General features: G+C 44.0%; 1 protein-coding gene across 9 annotated transcripts in view; it reads left to right on the plus strand.

Annotated features, from left to right (window-relative positions):
• Echdc2 (enoyl-CoA hydratase domain containing 2) overlaps positions 1 to 16,672 on the plus strand; it is a 48,282-nt gene that overhangs the window by 18,322 nt on the left and 13,288 nt on the right. For 2 of the 9 annotated variants that reach the window (XM_048815367.1, XM_048815369.1), the window contains exons 2-9: positions 3,018 to 3,233; positions 3,304 to 3,391; positions 5,417 to 5,503; positions 6,236 to 6,328; positions 7,794 to 7,850; positions 8,050 to 8,237; positions 12,161 to 12,211; positions 13,620 to 13,667. In XM_048815367.1, coding sequence (XP_048671324.1) covers positions 3,018 to 3,233; positions 3,304 to 3,391; positions 5,417 to 5,503; positions 6,236 to 6,328; positions 7,794 to 7,850; positions 8,050 to 8,237; positions 12,161 to 12,211; positions 13,620 to 13,667 — 828 coding nt within the window. Of the gene's footprint in view, positions 1 to 3,010; positions 3,234 to 3,303; positions 3,392 to 5,416; positions 5,504 to 6,235; positions 6,329 to 7,793; positions 7,851 to 8,049; positions 8,238 to 12,160; positions 12,212 to 13,619; positions 13,668 to 14,559; positions 14,993 to 16,672 lie in introns of those variants that run through there. The other 7 variants (XM_048815373.1, XM_048815371.1, XM_048815372.1 and 4 more) reach the window with 5 other exon arrangements.

Here is a 16,672-nt window from a genome sequence, read left to right on the forward strand (position 1 = left end):
ACTTGCTCTTGTTCATTAATGTCTCTACATAATTTAATATATGTGTTTAAATCTTCATGTTTCCATGGTCTAATGATATCTCTGCACCAACGATTCGCTTGCTCATAAGCCAGGTGTTTTAGTAATGGCATTGCTTGTTCTGTATTCCCAAAAACTCTGGTAGCTGTTTGAATAAGCCTATCTACAAATTCAGCATAAGGTTCATTAGCTCCTTGTATTACCTTAGATAATTGACCTTGAAAACCTCCATGTCCTTGTAAAGTCTTCCATGCCCTAACCACATCTGCAGCAATTTGTGCGTATATACGCCAGGATCATATGCAATTTGTTGCTGCTGATCCTCATAAAAGTGAAACAAAACAAAAGAAGAATCTTAAAATGGCTACCCATCCTCTTGCCCTGCCCTCAGGGGCGAGCAGTTTACCTTATCACTTACCCTCATTTGTTCCCCATGGGAGCCACCAAATGCCGCAGTCTGGCTGGGCACAATTCAGGAGCCACTTGTCAAAAGAAACGAACTTTATTTTTAGAACACACATGCCACACCACACGAGCTCTTCAGGAAAACCTTCAGAGCCCAACTGCCACCACCGGCTTCCCACAAGCCTCTCAACCTCCCCCACTCCTCCTGCTCTTGAGGCTGATTGGCTGGGTTGCATGGGCGGAGCCAAAAAAGTCCCCCAATGAGCAGCTCCGTGGTCTGAAAGGGCAGGGAAACAGCCCAATGAGCATCACCGCAGAGGAGCCAATCAGTTGGCAGCTAGAAGTTTGCTGGGGCCGCTGTGAGCCAGTCATCAGCTGGCAGCTGGAAGTTTGCTGGCAGCTGGAAGTTTGCTGGGGCCCCTTTTGGCTGTGGCTCTCAACGCTGGACTGTCTGCACCCACCCTGACAACCAGCACTCATGCACATCCAATCACATATGTGCACTTACATGTGAATGCACATATGTGTACATGATGTACACACACTCATACACACACATGTGCACTCAAACTTTTTGCCTGATTCCTATTCTTCCATCAGTTCTCAACTTAAAGGTCATTTTGACCTCTGGGGAATCAGCTGACCTACAATGGGGTTGCCTCTGCCCCTTAGCATGTCCCTTACCTGCTTATCCATTTTTTTCCCTATGAGTTCATATTACAAATAATAATTATTTGCTGTTTTCTCCACTAGATTGTAAGTTCCATGAGTCTGTCCTGGAATCAATGTCTCATACAGAAGCCAGTACATGTTAAATATAAACATGTACAGCTAGGTGAGGTTGTGCAACCTGTAATCCCAGCTACTTCGGGAGGCTGAGGCAGGAGGATTATGGTTTGAGGCCAGTTTCTACAATTTAATGAAATCCTGTCTCAAAAAATAAAAAGGGTAAAGAGCCTCTGGGTTCAATCCCTACTACTGCAAAAAAAAAAAAAAAAAAAAAATTTTTTAAAAGAAGAACTTTAAACTGGGTAGAGGAGGATTGCGAGTTCAAAGCCAGCCTCAGAAAAAACAAGGTGCTAAGCAATTCAGTGAGATCCTGTCTCTAAATTAAAAAATACAAAATAGGGCTAGGGATATGGCTCGAGTGCCCCTGAGTATTAAAAAAAAAAAAAAAAGGAACTTTGACAAACTGGGTAGAAAAGAACCCAAGAAGGGTAACACCAGGAACAAATCTTTGTGTGAACTAGGAACTCCAGGGATGATGTGTCAGGGTAGGTTCATGGATTGTAACAGATGTACCAATCAGGTAGGGGATGCTGCTAGTGAGGGAACCGTGCCTCAGTGTGGACAGAGGAACATGGGCACTCTCTGCACTGCACTTTCTGCTCAATTTTTTTCTTTTAAACTGATCTTGCATATACCTTCTCTGGATGGTTCAAGAGACTGTAATGCTTTTCTCTTTCTTTTTTTTTTTTTAAGAGAGAGAGAGAATCTTCAACATTTACTTTTTAGTTTTCAGCAGACACAACATCTTTGTTTGTATGTGGTGCTGAGAATCGAACCCGGGCTGCATGCATGCCAGGCGAGCGCGCTACCGCTTGAGCCACATCCCCAGCCCTGCTCAATTTTATTGTAAACTGTAAAAGTGTTTAAGCTGAGTGTGGTGCACATACCTGTAATCCCAGTGACTTGGGAGCCTGGGGCAGGAGGATCACAAGTTCCAGGCCAACTGGGCAACTTAGTTAGATTCCTCTGTCTCCAAATAAAAAATAAAAAGGACTGGGAATGTAACTAAGAGAGTCCCTGGATTCAATCTCCAGTATCAAAAACAAAAAACAAAAATTCCTCTGGGTTTAGTTGCTAATTTCTTGTGACAGAAGATCAGGTTGAGGAGCTGGGGTTGTGGTTCAGTGGTAGAGGGCTTGCCTAGCATGTGTGAGGCACTGGGTTTGATTCTCAGCACCATATATAAATAAATAAAATAAAAACCCATTGACAACTAAAAAAATATTTTTTAAAAAAAGCAGGTTGATTTGCCCTCATGAGCATTGAATCAGCAAAATCTAGACTTTGAGAAACCCTACTGTTTCCTCAACAAATAACTTTTGAGAGAAGGACCAAGCTAGAGGGAGACTCAGGATTCTACTAAGTTTTGAATGGACATTAAAATTTTTAAATTAGCACTGTTTAATCTGTGATGTCCAAGGAATCATACTTGGGCAAGAAAACTATAAAGAAATATATGGAAGTGATTACACAAAAGTTAGAAGAGTTACTTCTGGGGGGTCAAGGAGGGAGCTATGGCTGAGTCCGGGCACATGAGGGGTTGCTGAAATGGTTGGCACAATTCCAGTTCTTGATCCTGGGTGGTGATTATAAGGGTTTTGCCTTATTTTAATTCTTTAGAGGAAGAGGTTTGGTTGTGAAAGGAAGAAAATTATGGAAGGAGCTGTGAAATTGAAGGTGCTGATTTGTGCAGGCAGGGGCTCCTGTGGTTGTCTCCCATTCCTCATCCCATTTTACTTTGTGGTTCACAGCCCTCTACTTCCTCTGAGAGGCAGAAAGAGCAGATTACCGTCTCCATTTTACAGCTGGAAAAATTGAGGCTGAAGTTTGTGACCTGCCCCAAGTCCCACTGGTCATCAAGAGCAGAGGCTTCCCAGCACCCAGGCCTCTTGCCTCCAACCACCCTGTGGGTGAGCAGAGCCAGCTCACCCAAGGCTGCCCTGTCCCCTGCAGGAATCACTGAGATTCTGATGAACAGACCCCATGCCCGCAATGCCCTGGGAAACATCTTCGTCAGCGAGGTAAGAAAGGAGGGCGCCAGGGTGCGTCTGGGGATGGACTAGGAAGTAACTGACAGGATGCCCTCTGCAGATGCTGGATGCTCTGGTCAGGCTACGGGAGGACCAGAAAGTGCGTGTCCTGCTCTTCAGAAGTGGAGTGAAGGGTGTGTTCTGTGCAGGTGGGTCCCTCTCTGTCCCCTGCAGGGCTCCCATCAGCCTGCAGGGATACATATTTCCAGTTTACAAATGCAAACTCTAAGAGAAGTAAAATTCCTTGCCTTGGGTCACACAGCCATATGAGATAGTTTGATCTTGATCTCTCTGACACCACATTCTGTTGTTTCTGCTATCACATGCTTTGTTCTGACCCCTCACTGAGGAAATGAAGAAACTGAATCCAAACATGTTCACAGGTCAGTGGCTAAGATGGGACTCTGCCTCTTTATTCACCCATACAATCAATCCCAATCTGTTACCAAAGCTGTCCGCTGCACCTGTTATTTGGTTCTCACAAGAGAACCAGCACCATGAACTTCAGTTTCAAAGGTAGGGGAAAATGTACGCAGGTCTCAGTGAGAAATCAAGAGACCTGAGCTGAGAACTGACTCTGGGATGGTGGTTGGGAAGGGGAAAACAGAGACCATGAGGGAGGCATGAAGAGGCTGTGAAGGGGTGGGAAGGGAGAAGCCTGATGCTCAGGAGTCAAGGGAATATGGCTCAGCTCTTTGGTCTGAGCTGTTAGGATCATGTGCACATGTGATCTCCCACAACCCCAGTTCCTGACAACCTATCTCTATTCTATTTTCTTCCCTATGAATTTGCCTATTCTAGATACCTTATATAACTAGAATCATGAAATATTTTCTTTTCTGTGTATGGCTCATTTCACTTATAGCATAATGTCCTCAAGGTTCATCCATGTTGTAACTAAGTGTCAGCACTTCTGTTTACCAAACACATTCTGTTTACCAATTCATGTGCTTTTCACTTTGGGGTCACTGTGAATAATGCCCCATGTGAGCACTGCTATCCAAGTATCTGGGTGAGTTCCTGTTTTCAACTCCTTGGAGTGTTCATGTAGGACTGGAATTGTAACTATTTATTTATTGTGATACCAGGGATTTAGCTCAGGGGTGTTCTACTATTGAACCACATCTCCATCCCTTTTTATTTGGAGACAGGATCTTGCTAAGTTGCCCAGGCTGGCCTTGAACTTTTTTTTTATTCTTCTGCCTCAGCCTCCAAGATAGCTGGGATTTACAGGATGTGCTACTACACTCAAGTTTTTGAGAAGCCACCAAACTGTTTTCCAAAATAGCTATATCTTTTACATTACCCCCAGCAGTATTCTAGGGTTCCAGTTTCTCCACATCCATGCCAACACTTTTTCTTAAATAATAACCATCAACTGATGATGGTGAGCATCTTTTTGTATGCTATTGACCATCTGCATATCTTCTCTGGAGAAATGTGTATTCAAGTCCTTTACCTACTTTGAATCAGTCCTTTGTTTTTGTTCTGGATTTGTAGGGGTTCTTTATATATCTTAGGTAATAATTTGTGTGTGTGTGTATGTGTAGAGAGAGAGAGACAGACAGACAGACATATGCCAGGTATCATACCCACACAGCTAAACAAACTCTTCTGATCCACACTCCAAGCCCTGTTGTTAATACTTTACCAGATATATGATTTGCAAATATTTTCTCCCATTCTATGGATCATCTTTGCACTCTCTTGTCTTTTGATGCACAAGAGTTATTTTATTTGATGAAGTCCAATTCGTTTTGTTGTTGTTGTTTTGTTTTTGTTTTTTTTGGTACCAGGAATTGTACCTAAGGGTGCTTCATCACTGCGCTACATCCCCAGACCTTTCAATTTTTTGAGACAGGTTCTAAGTTGTTGAAGCTGGCCTTGAACTTGCAATCCCTCTGCCTCAGCTTCCAGAATCGCTGGGGTTACAGGCATGTACCACTGCGCTGGCCTCATTTGTCTTTTTGCTGTGGTTGTTGCATATCTCCCTTTTCAGCACTCCTCTTTCTCCTTCTGGCTTCCTTGACTGTTTCCTGGTGTTTCCCCTTCTTCTCTGGCTGCTTCACCTCAAGACTCCTTTGCTGGATCCTTTAGCCACCTAAAGGATTAGGATTAGATTCCATAACAAGCCATTTTCCCAAGGGATGGTACCAAACCCTCGCCATCTGCAGGTGCGGACCTGAAGGAGCGGGAGCAGATGAGTGCAGCAGAGGTGGGGGTCTTTGTCCAGCGACTCCGAGGCTTGATGAATGACATTGGTGAGATCTGGGGTCCAGGGTTGGAAACGCCTGATGCCAGCCCCTCCTCACCCACCCTCTAAAGAGAATACTGTTTTGAGCTTTGTGTAGACAGATGACTCTTAAGGTTTGGGTGTGGCCACAAGAAATTCTATAAGAGGGTGCAGAGAGCATTCCTACTCCAGGGGGGACCCTGACTCTTCTCCCTTTGTACCCCATTCTATTGACCACTCTTAGGGTTCAAGTCCAGCCATTCCAGAGGAGTCAAGGTCACCAAACAGGCCTTCAGGCTTTGACAGTTGCAGGAATCTTTGCCAGGAATACCCTTTCTTGGGTTCCTGAATTTTCACTCTCCTTCAAGGTCTCCATGCATCCTCCTTCAGGAGGCCTTCCTGACCCACCCTCCAAGATTTTTTTATTGGAGCATCAGGTTACCATTGTCTTTTTGTCCATTTGCCTTCCCCATTAGACTAAGCCCCATGGGGACAGGGGTCACATCTTCAGGTCTGGGTTCACAGCACCTAGCACAGGGCTTGGCACACAGAAAGACTGGGGCCCGGTCAGCCCATCTCCCACTCGCATCTCCATTCCCTGTTTCCCTTCCCCATGGCAAAACTGACTTCCCAGTTAACCTGGCTGAGGTACCAAGGGAGGTCTCCAAACCTAGGGCTAGTGAGTCCCTTATTCCAACTAGCTTGCCCCTCACCAGAGCTGGGTGTCTGTCTTGGTCCTGACCCTTCTTCATCTCCACAGCAGCCTTCCCAGCACCCACCATTGCAGCTATGGATGGGTTTGCCTTGGGCGGGGGCCTGGAGCTTGCCCTGGCCTGTGACCTCCGAGTGGCAGGTAATGGGCAGGGGGTGAAGAGGGGAGGGTTAGTGAAACAGGCTGTTGGGGTTCTGCAGTCAGCCTCTGCTCTTGGCCTTCCAAGAGAAAAGCTGAAGGAGGGTAGGGGGAGACACAGAGGGAGCACAAGCCTTTATCTATGAGAACTGCTTCCCTCAGTATGATCACACAGACCTCAGAGCAACTGATGACAGGACAGCAAAAAGAGCATGGAGAAGGGAAGCCAAGGAGGGCAGAGATCATGTTCAACCTTTCAGTTCTGTCCAAGTCAGATTATTTACCATTGATTGAGCCAAGAGGCAGTTGGTCACTGGTCCAGCTACTTGCAAGGTGACTGAGCAGAATATTGATTGCCCTTAGATTCACTGTTGGCACTACTTGTTCTGCAGTTGAGCCTCGAGGAAAGGGAAGAAGATAACTGATGGGTTTTTTTTAAAATTTGTTTGTTGTTTTGCGATACTGAGGATTGAACCCAGGCCTTGCACATGCTAAGAAAGTGCTCTATTACTGAGCTACATCCCCACATTCCCAGCCCTCAGCTGATGGCTTTACAAAGTTGCTGACTTATTAGTGAAGTGCCATTCTTGGAGGTAGTAAGTAAGTGGTAGTACCTCTCCCCCAAGCTTTTCCTGTCACTCCAGGCACAGCACTCAAAAATATGTAGCTTCAGGCATGAAGGTGGCTTCTGTCTACACCAAGTATGTCAAAGAATTGACCAGGTAGTGTGGCACTAAGTACCAGACCATAGTCCCAATTTTGCTTCTCACATGTTTCAGGCAATTAATTCACAGGGTTTCTGTGATGACAGAGATTAAGAGTGGGAAACTCCCCCAAAGCAGTGACATGGCCAGTTCTTTCTGCCCACATTGCATGGGTCAGATGCTCTGTGCTGGGGGAGTTCAAGAGAGGCCTGTGTGTGGATCAAATAAAGCTTCTCAGGGGAAGCAGAACTTAGGAGGAGGACCATCAGGGAGATTTCAGACTGTGACCAAAAAAAAAAAAAAAAAAAATGCTGGGAGGTATAACCATGATTGGAACAGAATCCATCAACACTCTAGGACAGGCCAGAGCTAAGGGTCCATAGGACAGAGAATCCACTATGACAGAGGTAAGTATCAGGCATCTTCTTGAAAGAAGAACCCCTGTTCTTCTTTCAAGCCATTACACTCTGAATCAGGCAGAAGAGGAACAATCACCTTTTTTTTCCATCATTGAAGCTCAGGAAGGCAGAGACTTGCTGGTGACTCACAACTACACAGAGGGTGATGAGATGTGGGACTGGGTCTCTGGACTTCCAGGTTAGGGCTCTTCCAGAGGCAGAGTCTGGGTAAGCATGGGTGTGCCCACATGAGGAGAGAAGTGGCTGAAGGGGTGAGGAGACCAAAGCAGGAGTCTCTTCTCCACAGGAATTTGCAATGGAGGATGGGATTGGGAGGGAGTACTTTACTCTCCTCTATTTAAACAGCTTCCTCTGCAATCATGGGACTGATTGAGACCACTCGAGGGCTCCTCCCAGGGGCAGGTAATCTTGCCTACAGCCTTAACCTTCTCTCTGCCCAGTTAAACCATCAAAGCCCTTCCCTGCCTGCTTTCCTAGTTTACCCTGGGCCCTGACCTCCCATCCTACCTCAATCTGCAACTCTGAGAAGTCCAGGCAATTACCAGGATAGGGCTTCCCTGGGTTCCCCCTTCTCAACATCACTTACCCTCCATCCTGGCAGGAGGGACTCAGAGGCTGCCCCGCTGCCTGGGGGTGGCCCTGGCGAAGGAGCTCATCTTCACAGGCCGACGTCTGAGTGGCGTACAGGCCCACGCACTGGGACTAGTGAATCACACCGTGGACCAGAACAAGGAAGGTGATGCTGCCTACCATCGGGCACTAGCACTGGCTCAGGAGATTCTACCCCAGGTGTGTAGACAGCCAAGCACAGGCTGGAGGGACATTGGAGGCCCCAAGGGCTAAGGTATTCCTTGGGGCTGCACAACATCCATTTACTCAAAGACATAAAATGAACCCTTTTTGGAGTTTTCCCACTCTTTCAGTAAACAAATCAAAGCAAATTTTAATTCTGAATTAAAAGAAAAATTGAATTCTTTAGGGCTAAAATCCAGTGGACTCAAAACCATTAGAATAGCACTGTCCATATCTGATGATGGCAATGCTGCCCATCTCTGCTGTCCAGGATGGCAGAAGAGTCAAACTAAGTTATTTAAATCAAAAAACTTAGCTCCTCACACTAGCTACATTCTCAAGGCAAGTGGACAGTGGCTATTGTATAATACAGAACAGCCTTTAAGTATCCCCAAAGACTGTAAAAGCAAGATTCTTAAGTGGATGCAAAACTACCATGTGCCATGTTTCCTGCCACATTGCATAATTAATTTCTTAAAATATGCAGGACATGTATTAAGACTCATTAATTTCCTAAAATCTTCAAGGTAATGGAGGTGTGGCTCAATGGTGGAGTGCTTATCTACTAGCATACACAAGATCCTGGGTTTGATCTCCACCATAGCAAAATAAATAAAAATAAAATCCTACAATAGTCTCTGGAGATAGTTTCCCAAAGGGTTTAGAACTGCTCCTTAGGGAACAGATTTAGGCCTGGCCCAGAATCAACCCTACCAGCTACAGGGCCAAAGTTCCAGTAAGGATACCCAGGATCTGGCTGGCTAGGGTACCCAAGGCCCTGAGAAGTTCTGCTGGCTTTTCACTAAGTGGGACAGACAGGAGGCATGAGGGGGAAGAGGGGTAGGGTGGGAGGGATAAGGTCTCAAGTTTCCATATTCATAAAAGCTGCTAAAATGTAGTTAGGTTTAAATAATTTAAAATAATATTGATGCAGCCTGGACCAAGTACCTTTAATCTGTCAGACACAATGTTAGGTACTTTAATACAGTGTGTCTCAATTAACTAGAATAAAACAGTAGAGTTAATTATCATTTTTGAGAAAACAGACACAGAAAGATTAAGTGACTTGGTCATTAAGGTCACAAAAAGTGACTGCAATATCATAAAAAAAAAGCAAACACTGGTATTTGGGTATTTATTTTGCATGAAACATAATATTAAAAACTCATGATTTTAAGAATGCAAAACATACAAAATTTTAAAAACTTTAAACCAAATATATAATCCATTTCAAATACAAAAACTTTACAAACATTACAAAGCAGTTTAAATATAAACCTGTAAAAATGTGAGCCATATCACTAACAGAGATCATTTCAATAACCATAAATAGTGTTTTGTTTTGAAAAAAAGAGAAACAGAAAATAATTCCTTGAAAACTGAAATAATCCTCTTTTATAACTGAGATTTTTTAAAATTTGGGTATTAGGGACTATCTACTTTTGGAATTGACAATGACTTGCATTTAAAACAGAATTTCACCGGGCACAGTGGTGCACACCTGTAATCCCAGTGACTTGGGAGGCGGAGGCGGAGAATTGCAAGTTCAAAGCCAGCCTCAGCAACTTATCGAGGCCCTAAGCAATTTAGCAAGACCCTGTCTCAAAATAAAGAATAACTAAAAAGGGCTGGGGATGTGGCTCCATGGTTGAGCACCCCTGGATTAAATCCCCAGTAGCTTCCCGCAAAATTGAATTTCATTTTCATTTTTAGTGTGAGGGGTGTTTCACTATATTAAATGGAGATTCTGGTGACCTTTCCTGGACCACTTTAATGCCATAAGGTTCTTATTACTTTTGGTCAGAAAGTCTTTGAATTCATACAGAGTTCAGAATAACTCCAAGGAGTGGCTGGCAGCAGATTCCATTGAGAGCATCAAACTAGCTAGATTCATAGACTGTGTATAGTGCCTTTTTGTATAAACTGGGTAACAGAAGCTCAAGATGATTTATATTTCCATGTGTACTGAAATAATGGCAGTATACTAATAAAAATTATTGATTATTTGAATACTTAAAAGCAGTTCTGCTCAGTGGTTCAGGAGGCTAAGACAGGAGGATTGTGAGTTCAAAGCTAGCCTCAGCAAAAAATGAGAAGCTAATTAATAAGCAACTCAGTGAGACCCTGTCTCTAAATAAATTTAAAAAATGGGGCTGGGATGTGGCTCAGTGGTCAAGTGCCCCTGAGTTTATTCCCTGGTATCAAAAAAGAAAACAGTAGTTCTGTAAACCAAAACATCAGCCTACCAAAACATAGTAACTATAGTCATGAATTCCACAGCTGGGACCTTCTTGAGGGGGCGGGGTTTGCAGGGAAACAACCTTCAACTTCCATCTATGTTATTGAAAATTCAGAATGAACTTTTTCCCAGAGCTGGACATGGTGGTACATACCTATTATCTCAGCAACTCAGGAGGCTAAGGCAGGAGGATTACAAGATCAAGTCCAGCTTGAGCATCTCAAAATTTAAAAGTTTAAAAAGGCCTAGGAATGTAATTCAGTGAGAGAGCACTTGCCTAACACGTGTGAGGCCCTGGGTTCAATTTCCAATAAGGGTGGATAGTAGTGGATGGTGGAGGTGATACAGGTTTCCCGGATGGGGAGAGTGCCAAGGTCAGTGTGATAGATGGTTGTCATCTAGTGGACAAACAACATAGAGTCAAATGGTTGAGTTTAAACTATTAATACTGTAAATGCAAATGCATTCTACTGTAAAATAAATAAATAAATTTTAAAAGTAATACTGTAAAGGCAAGGTTCCTATCTCTACACTTGAATTTCCCCCTTAAGTAGCAAATATACATTATACTTTGAATAAGGGATTTGGATATGTTTTCTATTCGAACATCAAACATGTTAAATGTTAACTAATTTGTTTTTTGTTTTGTTTTGATATTAGGGAGCAAACTTAGGGCCTCACCATATCAGGCAAGCACACTACCACTGAACCACTCACTATATATCACCAGCCACCTGACCCCCACCCCTTTTTACTGAGACAAGTTTTTTTTGTTTTAATTGAACCCGGGGACTCTTTAACAACTGAGCCACATCCCAAGCTCTTTTTATTTTTTGAGACAGTCTCATGAAGTTGCTTAGGTCTTTGTTAAAATTGCTGAGGTTAGCTTTGAACTTGCAATCCTTCTGCCTCAGCTTTCCATGCCATTGGGATTACAGCCATGTGCCACACTACCATACCCATTGAGAGGTTCTTACAAGGTTGCCCAGGCTGGCCTCAAACTTGGAATTCTCCTGCCTCAACCTCCTGAGTAGCTGGGATTACACGTTTGTACTACTGTGCCTGGCTTTTACTTTCTTTAGTGAAAGATGTTTCTTTATTGTGTAGTTACCAACATAACAACATATTCATGGCAAACAAAGAGAACAGAGGAATAAGAAGGGCATAAAGTAAAAGTCAGAAAATGGAAACAGTGGGGTTTGCAGTTGCTGAGATGAGGGGGATAGAGGAAGGAAGCAGGAGTCCAATGACTCACTAGATAAATGTAACTAGATGCTTCACTTCCCTGGGTCTCAATTTCATATCTGTAAAACAGGGGACTAATGAAGACACCAGACTGGAAGATGGGTAGCACTATTTGACAAGTCTGTGGATAAGAAAGCCCTTTATAAACTGTGGGATGTTGTACACATTGGAAGGATGGATTGAATGACAAAAAACCCTGCCAGTTGGGATGGGGAAGGTCAGAATCAGAGTCTACTTCCTTCATTGTAGAAAAGGAAGTTCAACCTAAGAGGCAGGTCTAATGCTATGAAGTACAATTGACAATAGAATGGCCCAAGCTAGGACTAGACCCAAATGTCTAGACCCAAAACCCATACCTTACAATAAAGTTGTTACTCCCTTCAATTCAAACCTTTCAGCACTGATCCTCCCTCAACCACTGTTTTCTGTTTCCTAGGCCCCCATTGCTGTGCGGCTAGGCAAGGTAGCCATTGACAGAGGAATGGAGGTAAGATTCCACCAGGTCAGGACTTGAGTTGTTAAAGTTAATTGTGACTGGGATGCAGTACTTTCCCCATCCTTACAGCCAGACAACACAGCTGAAAAGAACTCAGGAAGTGAACTCATCTAACAAACTCCCAGCCTGACCCCTCTCTGTGTGTGCTTCAGTTTACCCATCTACAAAATGGCAAGTTTGGCCAGACAATATTCTTGGTTACATTTTATCCTCAACTCTCTCCTTTGGAGAGGAGAGGAAATTGAGGTTCAGAAAATGTAAATGGCTTGCTCAAGGTAACAAGAAGTGAAGAATAAGAACCTGGATCTGTGTGGCTCCTAATCCAAGTTCTTGGGTTTGTGCCGGCAGTATCTGGCTGCAAGTGCAGGGCTCAGCATGATGCACTGGGTGCAGCTAATCCATTCCTAGAAACCAATTCACTTACACTGAATCCAGGCCTCAGCTGGGAAGTGGGAAACAGAGATGAAATATGGTCACTACCCACTAGGTGGGGAAGGAAAATATATAGACACAAATCACTAATGGAAGGTTATGGCACTCAGACACCCCAGAAAGGTTAGGGTGAGGCTCTCCATAGCTTAGTCACATGCTATTAAACTCGATGAAAAGCAAATAAGAATATCCAATTTCCCTACACACTAATCAACAATCCAAGTGCTTTCTAACAGCCACATGTGGTTAATGGCTACTACACTGGGCAATACTGGGTTTAAGAATGTTTTCTAGAATTGGGCCTTGGAAAGGATAAGAATTTCAGAGAAAGGTTAAAGCATGAACAAAGGCACAGAGGTGTATAATTAAGCAGCTGGTGGAGTGAGGATACAACAATTTAGCCTGGAAGCAGAGAGAGGCGCACGTTTGGTGCTGGACCACCTGAGTCCAAAGCCCTGCTCTTCCACAAACTATTATCATTGGGACCTTTCTACTACTGCCTTACATTTCTCAGCTGAGTAACAGCCATAATGGCCCTTGTTGTAAATGAGTCTACACATGTAGTATTTTTAGGACAGTACAGGTCAGTGGACAAGAGAGGATAGAGAATGTACCAGGTCAAGGCCTGGTGCTCCTTCCTAAGGGAAGAAGCCAACAGTTAACTCCTGGGTTGACAGGGTGAGGGTAGGGGCATAGTGAGGTGGCCAGGAAGGAAGAAAGGACTCTGGCTTGACTGTGTAGCTCTTGCTCCCCCTTCTTTGAAGAACCGTCAACTCTCCCCATGGTTCTCAGCCCCCATTTCTCTCAGCACTGTTTTGCCACTGTTATAAATGGTATTCCTTCTACAGATAGAGAGTTCCCTCTGCTCCCAGAGGCTGGTGTCTGCAGTAGAGTGGGCTGGCTCTCAGTGCATGTGAATGGAGCTGGACAAAGCCAGGCTGATCCAGCAAGCACTTCTTTCTTTCAGGTGGACATCGCATCAGGGATGGCCATTGAAGGGATGTGTTATGCCCAGGTATGTGTCTGTTGCTAGTCCACAAACACTTGTTAGCGGACGGTGGGCTAGACTAGGGAAGCCTTGGGTGATACATGACCAAGCAAGAAGCCCAAACAGTCTGACTCTAAGGTATTTCCAGGGAAACCCCGTAATACTGTTTGTTCAACTACCTAATGGTGGTACATTCTGCCCAGTTAGTGCCCATAGAATTATAAGAGACCACACAGGGGCTGGGGTTGTGGCTCAGAGGCAGAGCGCTTGCCTGGCATGTATGAGGCACTGGGTTCGATCCTCAGCACCGCATATAAAGAAATAAAATAAAGATCCATTAACAACTAAAAACTATTAATAAAAGAGAGAGAGAGAGAGAGAGAGACCGACCACACAGGTACTTAACAAAGAGAAAGAATGGTTTCTGCTGTCCCTATACCAGTCACCACTATAGGGGCAAGGCTGGAGTTAGGGTGTCAGGCTTGGTTAAAACCTACAGACTGTGCCCAATGGAGGGGCTATAAACCTGAGCCTGACCTATTTGGCTTGACTCTTGGGTGAGTAAAATATGCCGATTTTCAGGAAAATATCAAAATCCTCTGAAACAGGGTGTTGGGACTGGTATAATCTAGTGAGAATTATACTGCTAGACTACTTGCTGCAAGCAGCCTCCTCACACTGCTACAGGAGGTGGTGACCTCTCTGCAGGCATGTGCATAGTGCACAAGAGGTGCCCATGGTGGGCAGGCACAGGTGCCAGAGGCTGCCCTGCCTTCCCCAGGAGACCAGGAATCCAAGATCCAAGTACAGAAATAATGAAACATTTGGACCCTGGCCTTGTTATGGGTGGACAGGCTTAAGCAGCTGTTTGGCCTCTGGCTCTGCTTCCTCAAAACTAATATTCTATACACTGTTGCAGAATATCCCAACCCAGGACCGGCTGGAGGGCATGGCAGCCTTCAGGGAGAAAAGGCCCCCAAAGTTTGTTGGCAAATGACATTTAACCTTAAGTATAGGACATGCATGCCTTGAGCAAGATCCAGATGGAAAGTTTGCAGCAGGATGACCCTCATCACTTCACCTCTTTGGCCTTCAGTTTCTTCACAAGGATGATGATGGACATAAAATGGCTAGTGTTGTGCCTGATACCAAGGTGCTAATCACATGTCTACTGCCACCTTCCTTATTACTCACATTGGCTACATAATCATTAGTATCGGATTTACTTTGGAGAATCCCTGGCTTTCAGTGATCAGGTACTTACTAGAGTCAGCAAGGGGTTTTAAGAAGGCCCTCGTGTTTTTCCTCTGGAAAAGAAAGAATAAATAAATCCTAGTATTGATTGAACACTGTATCAGGAGTTAGACTGCTAATTCCAACTTGGACACTTTCTTGCTATATGACCTTGGACAAACCGTTTAGCCTCTATAGGCTTCAGCTTCCTTTTCTATAAAATGAATCTGTTGTGAAGACTTAAAAACCCTCATGTTCAGGGCTGGGATTGTGGCTCAGTGGCACTTGCCTAGCATGTGTGGGGCACTGGGTTCAATTCTCAGCACCACATAAAAATAAATAAAAATAAAGGTACTGTTGTCTATTTACAACTAAAAAGAATTTTTGTAAAAACCCTCATATTCAAAATATATGTTGTAATACTTGGTGAGAACAAGTGAAATCACTGCTCTGAAAGCATTTTATAAACTACAGAATGACATGAAGACTTTTCCGGGCCTTCAGAAGCACAGAGAGGAGAGCAGTTAATTCTGATGAACAGAAGGGAAAGTTGGGAAATGAGCAGGCAACCATGGAAGATGAGCCTGGAGGAGTAACAGGCATTTGAATAAGAGGAAGGCTGAGGGCTGGGGATATAGCTCAGTGGTAAAGCATTTGCCTAGTAAGCACAAGGCCCTGGATTGAAACCCCAGTACAGGGTGGACGTAAAAAACCATCAGGAAGGTTGATGGGAACAGCATGGGCAAAAGTGAGCAAGAGGATAACACACTTGGAAAATAAAGGGGTTGGGGGAGACATAGTATTCATGAATCCACCCACACTAGTCTCAATACCCTTCCCCTCCTCTTCTACCAAGGTGACCTCATGGTCATCCTATAACTGGCTGAGCATTCTCAGCACATACTCTGGCCTAGAGTCACTAAACACTGGCAGGGACACATACCACTAACAGTGCTACTTGCTGCTAAATACAAATGTGCCAAGGTTATGTGTGTGTCCTGGTACGAAGAACAGCACAGAGGAGTTGAATCCTTAGAATCAGCAACAGCCTCACCAGGTGAATGACCACTCAGGAAAGTAACAACATTTCTGAACTTCCTTTTTCTCAAGTGTTAAGTGAGGAGAATAATTTATGTACCCCAGAAAATGGCTGTGAAAGAGACAAAACTGGAAGGGTATCTGGTGCACAGTTGGATCTCAAAAGATACTGGTTCCCGGGCTGGGGATGTGGCTCAAGCGGTAGCACGCTCGCCTGGCATGCATGTGGCCCGGGTTCGATCCTCAGCACCCATACAAACAAAGATGTTGTGTCCGCCGAAAACTAAAAAATAAATATTAAAAAATTCTAAAAAAAAAAAAGAAAGATACTGGTTCCCATGATACATCCTTTAGCAAAAGTTAGCATCTAATAACACAATGTTCCAAGGTACTGGAAACTAGATCAAGAAACTCGAAGACTATTTCTAGAATCATGAAGAAGAGTGAGTGTGAGATAAAGGGTGCAGTTTGAAGGATTTGGTTACAAATTACACTTATCTGCGAGGACACTGGTGAGTAAGAGTATGCAATGTGTTTTAGAGTAACTAAAAATGACATACTCAATGAGTCCCAAAGATGGCACTCAATACTTCAATTAAGAGGTAAATTCAGCTGGATGTGGCTCAGTGGTTGAGTGCCCCTTAGTTCAATCTCTGGTACCAAAAAAAAAAAAAAAAAACACCAAAAACTATAAAATATATATTCTTTTCCCTCTACCTCTCAAATGGAAAGTACTCTAGTATCTGTGGGGGGGGGGGGGG

Source organism: Marmota marmota, unplaced genomic scaffold, assembly GCF_001458135.2.
Source record: "Marmota marmota marmota unplaced genomic scaffold, marMar, whole genome shotgun sequence".
Lineage (NCBI taxonomy): Eukaryota > Metazoa > Chordata > Mammalia > Rodentia > Sciuridae > Marmota > Marmota marmota.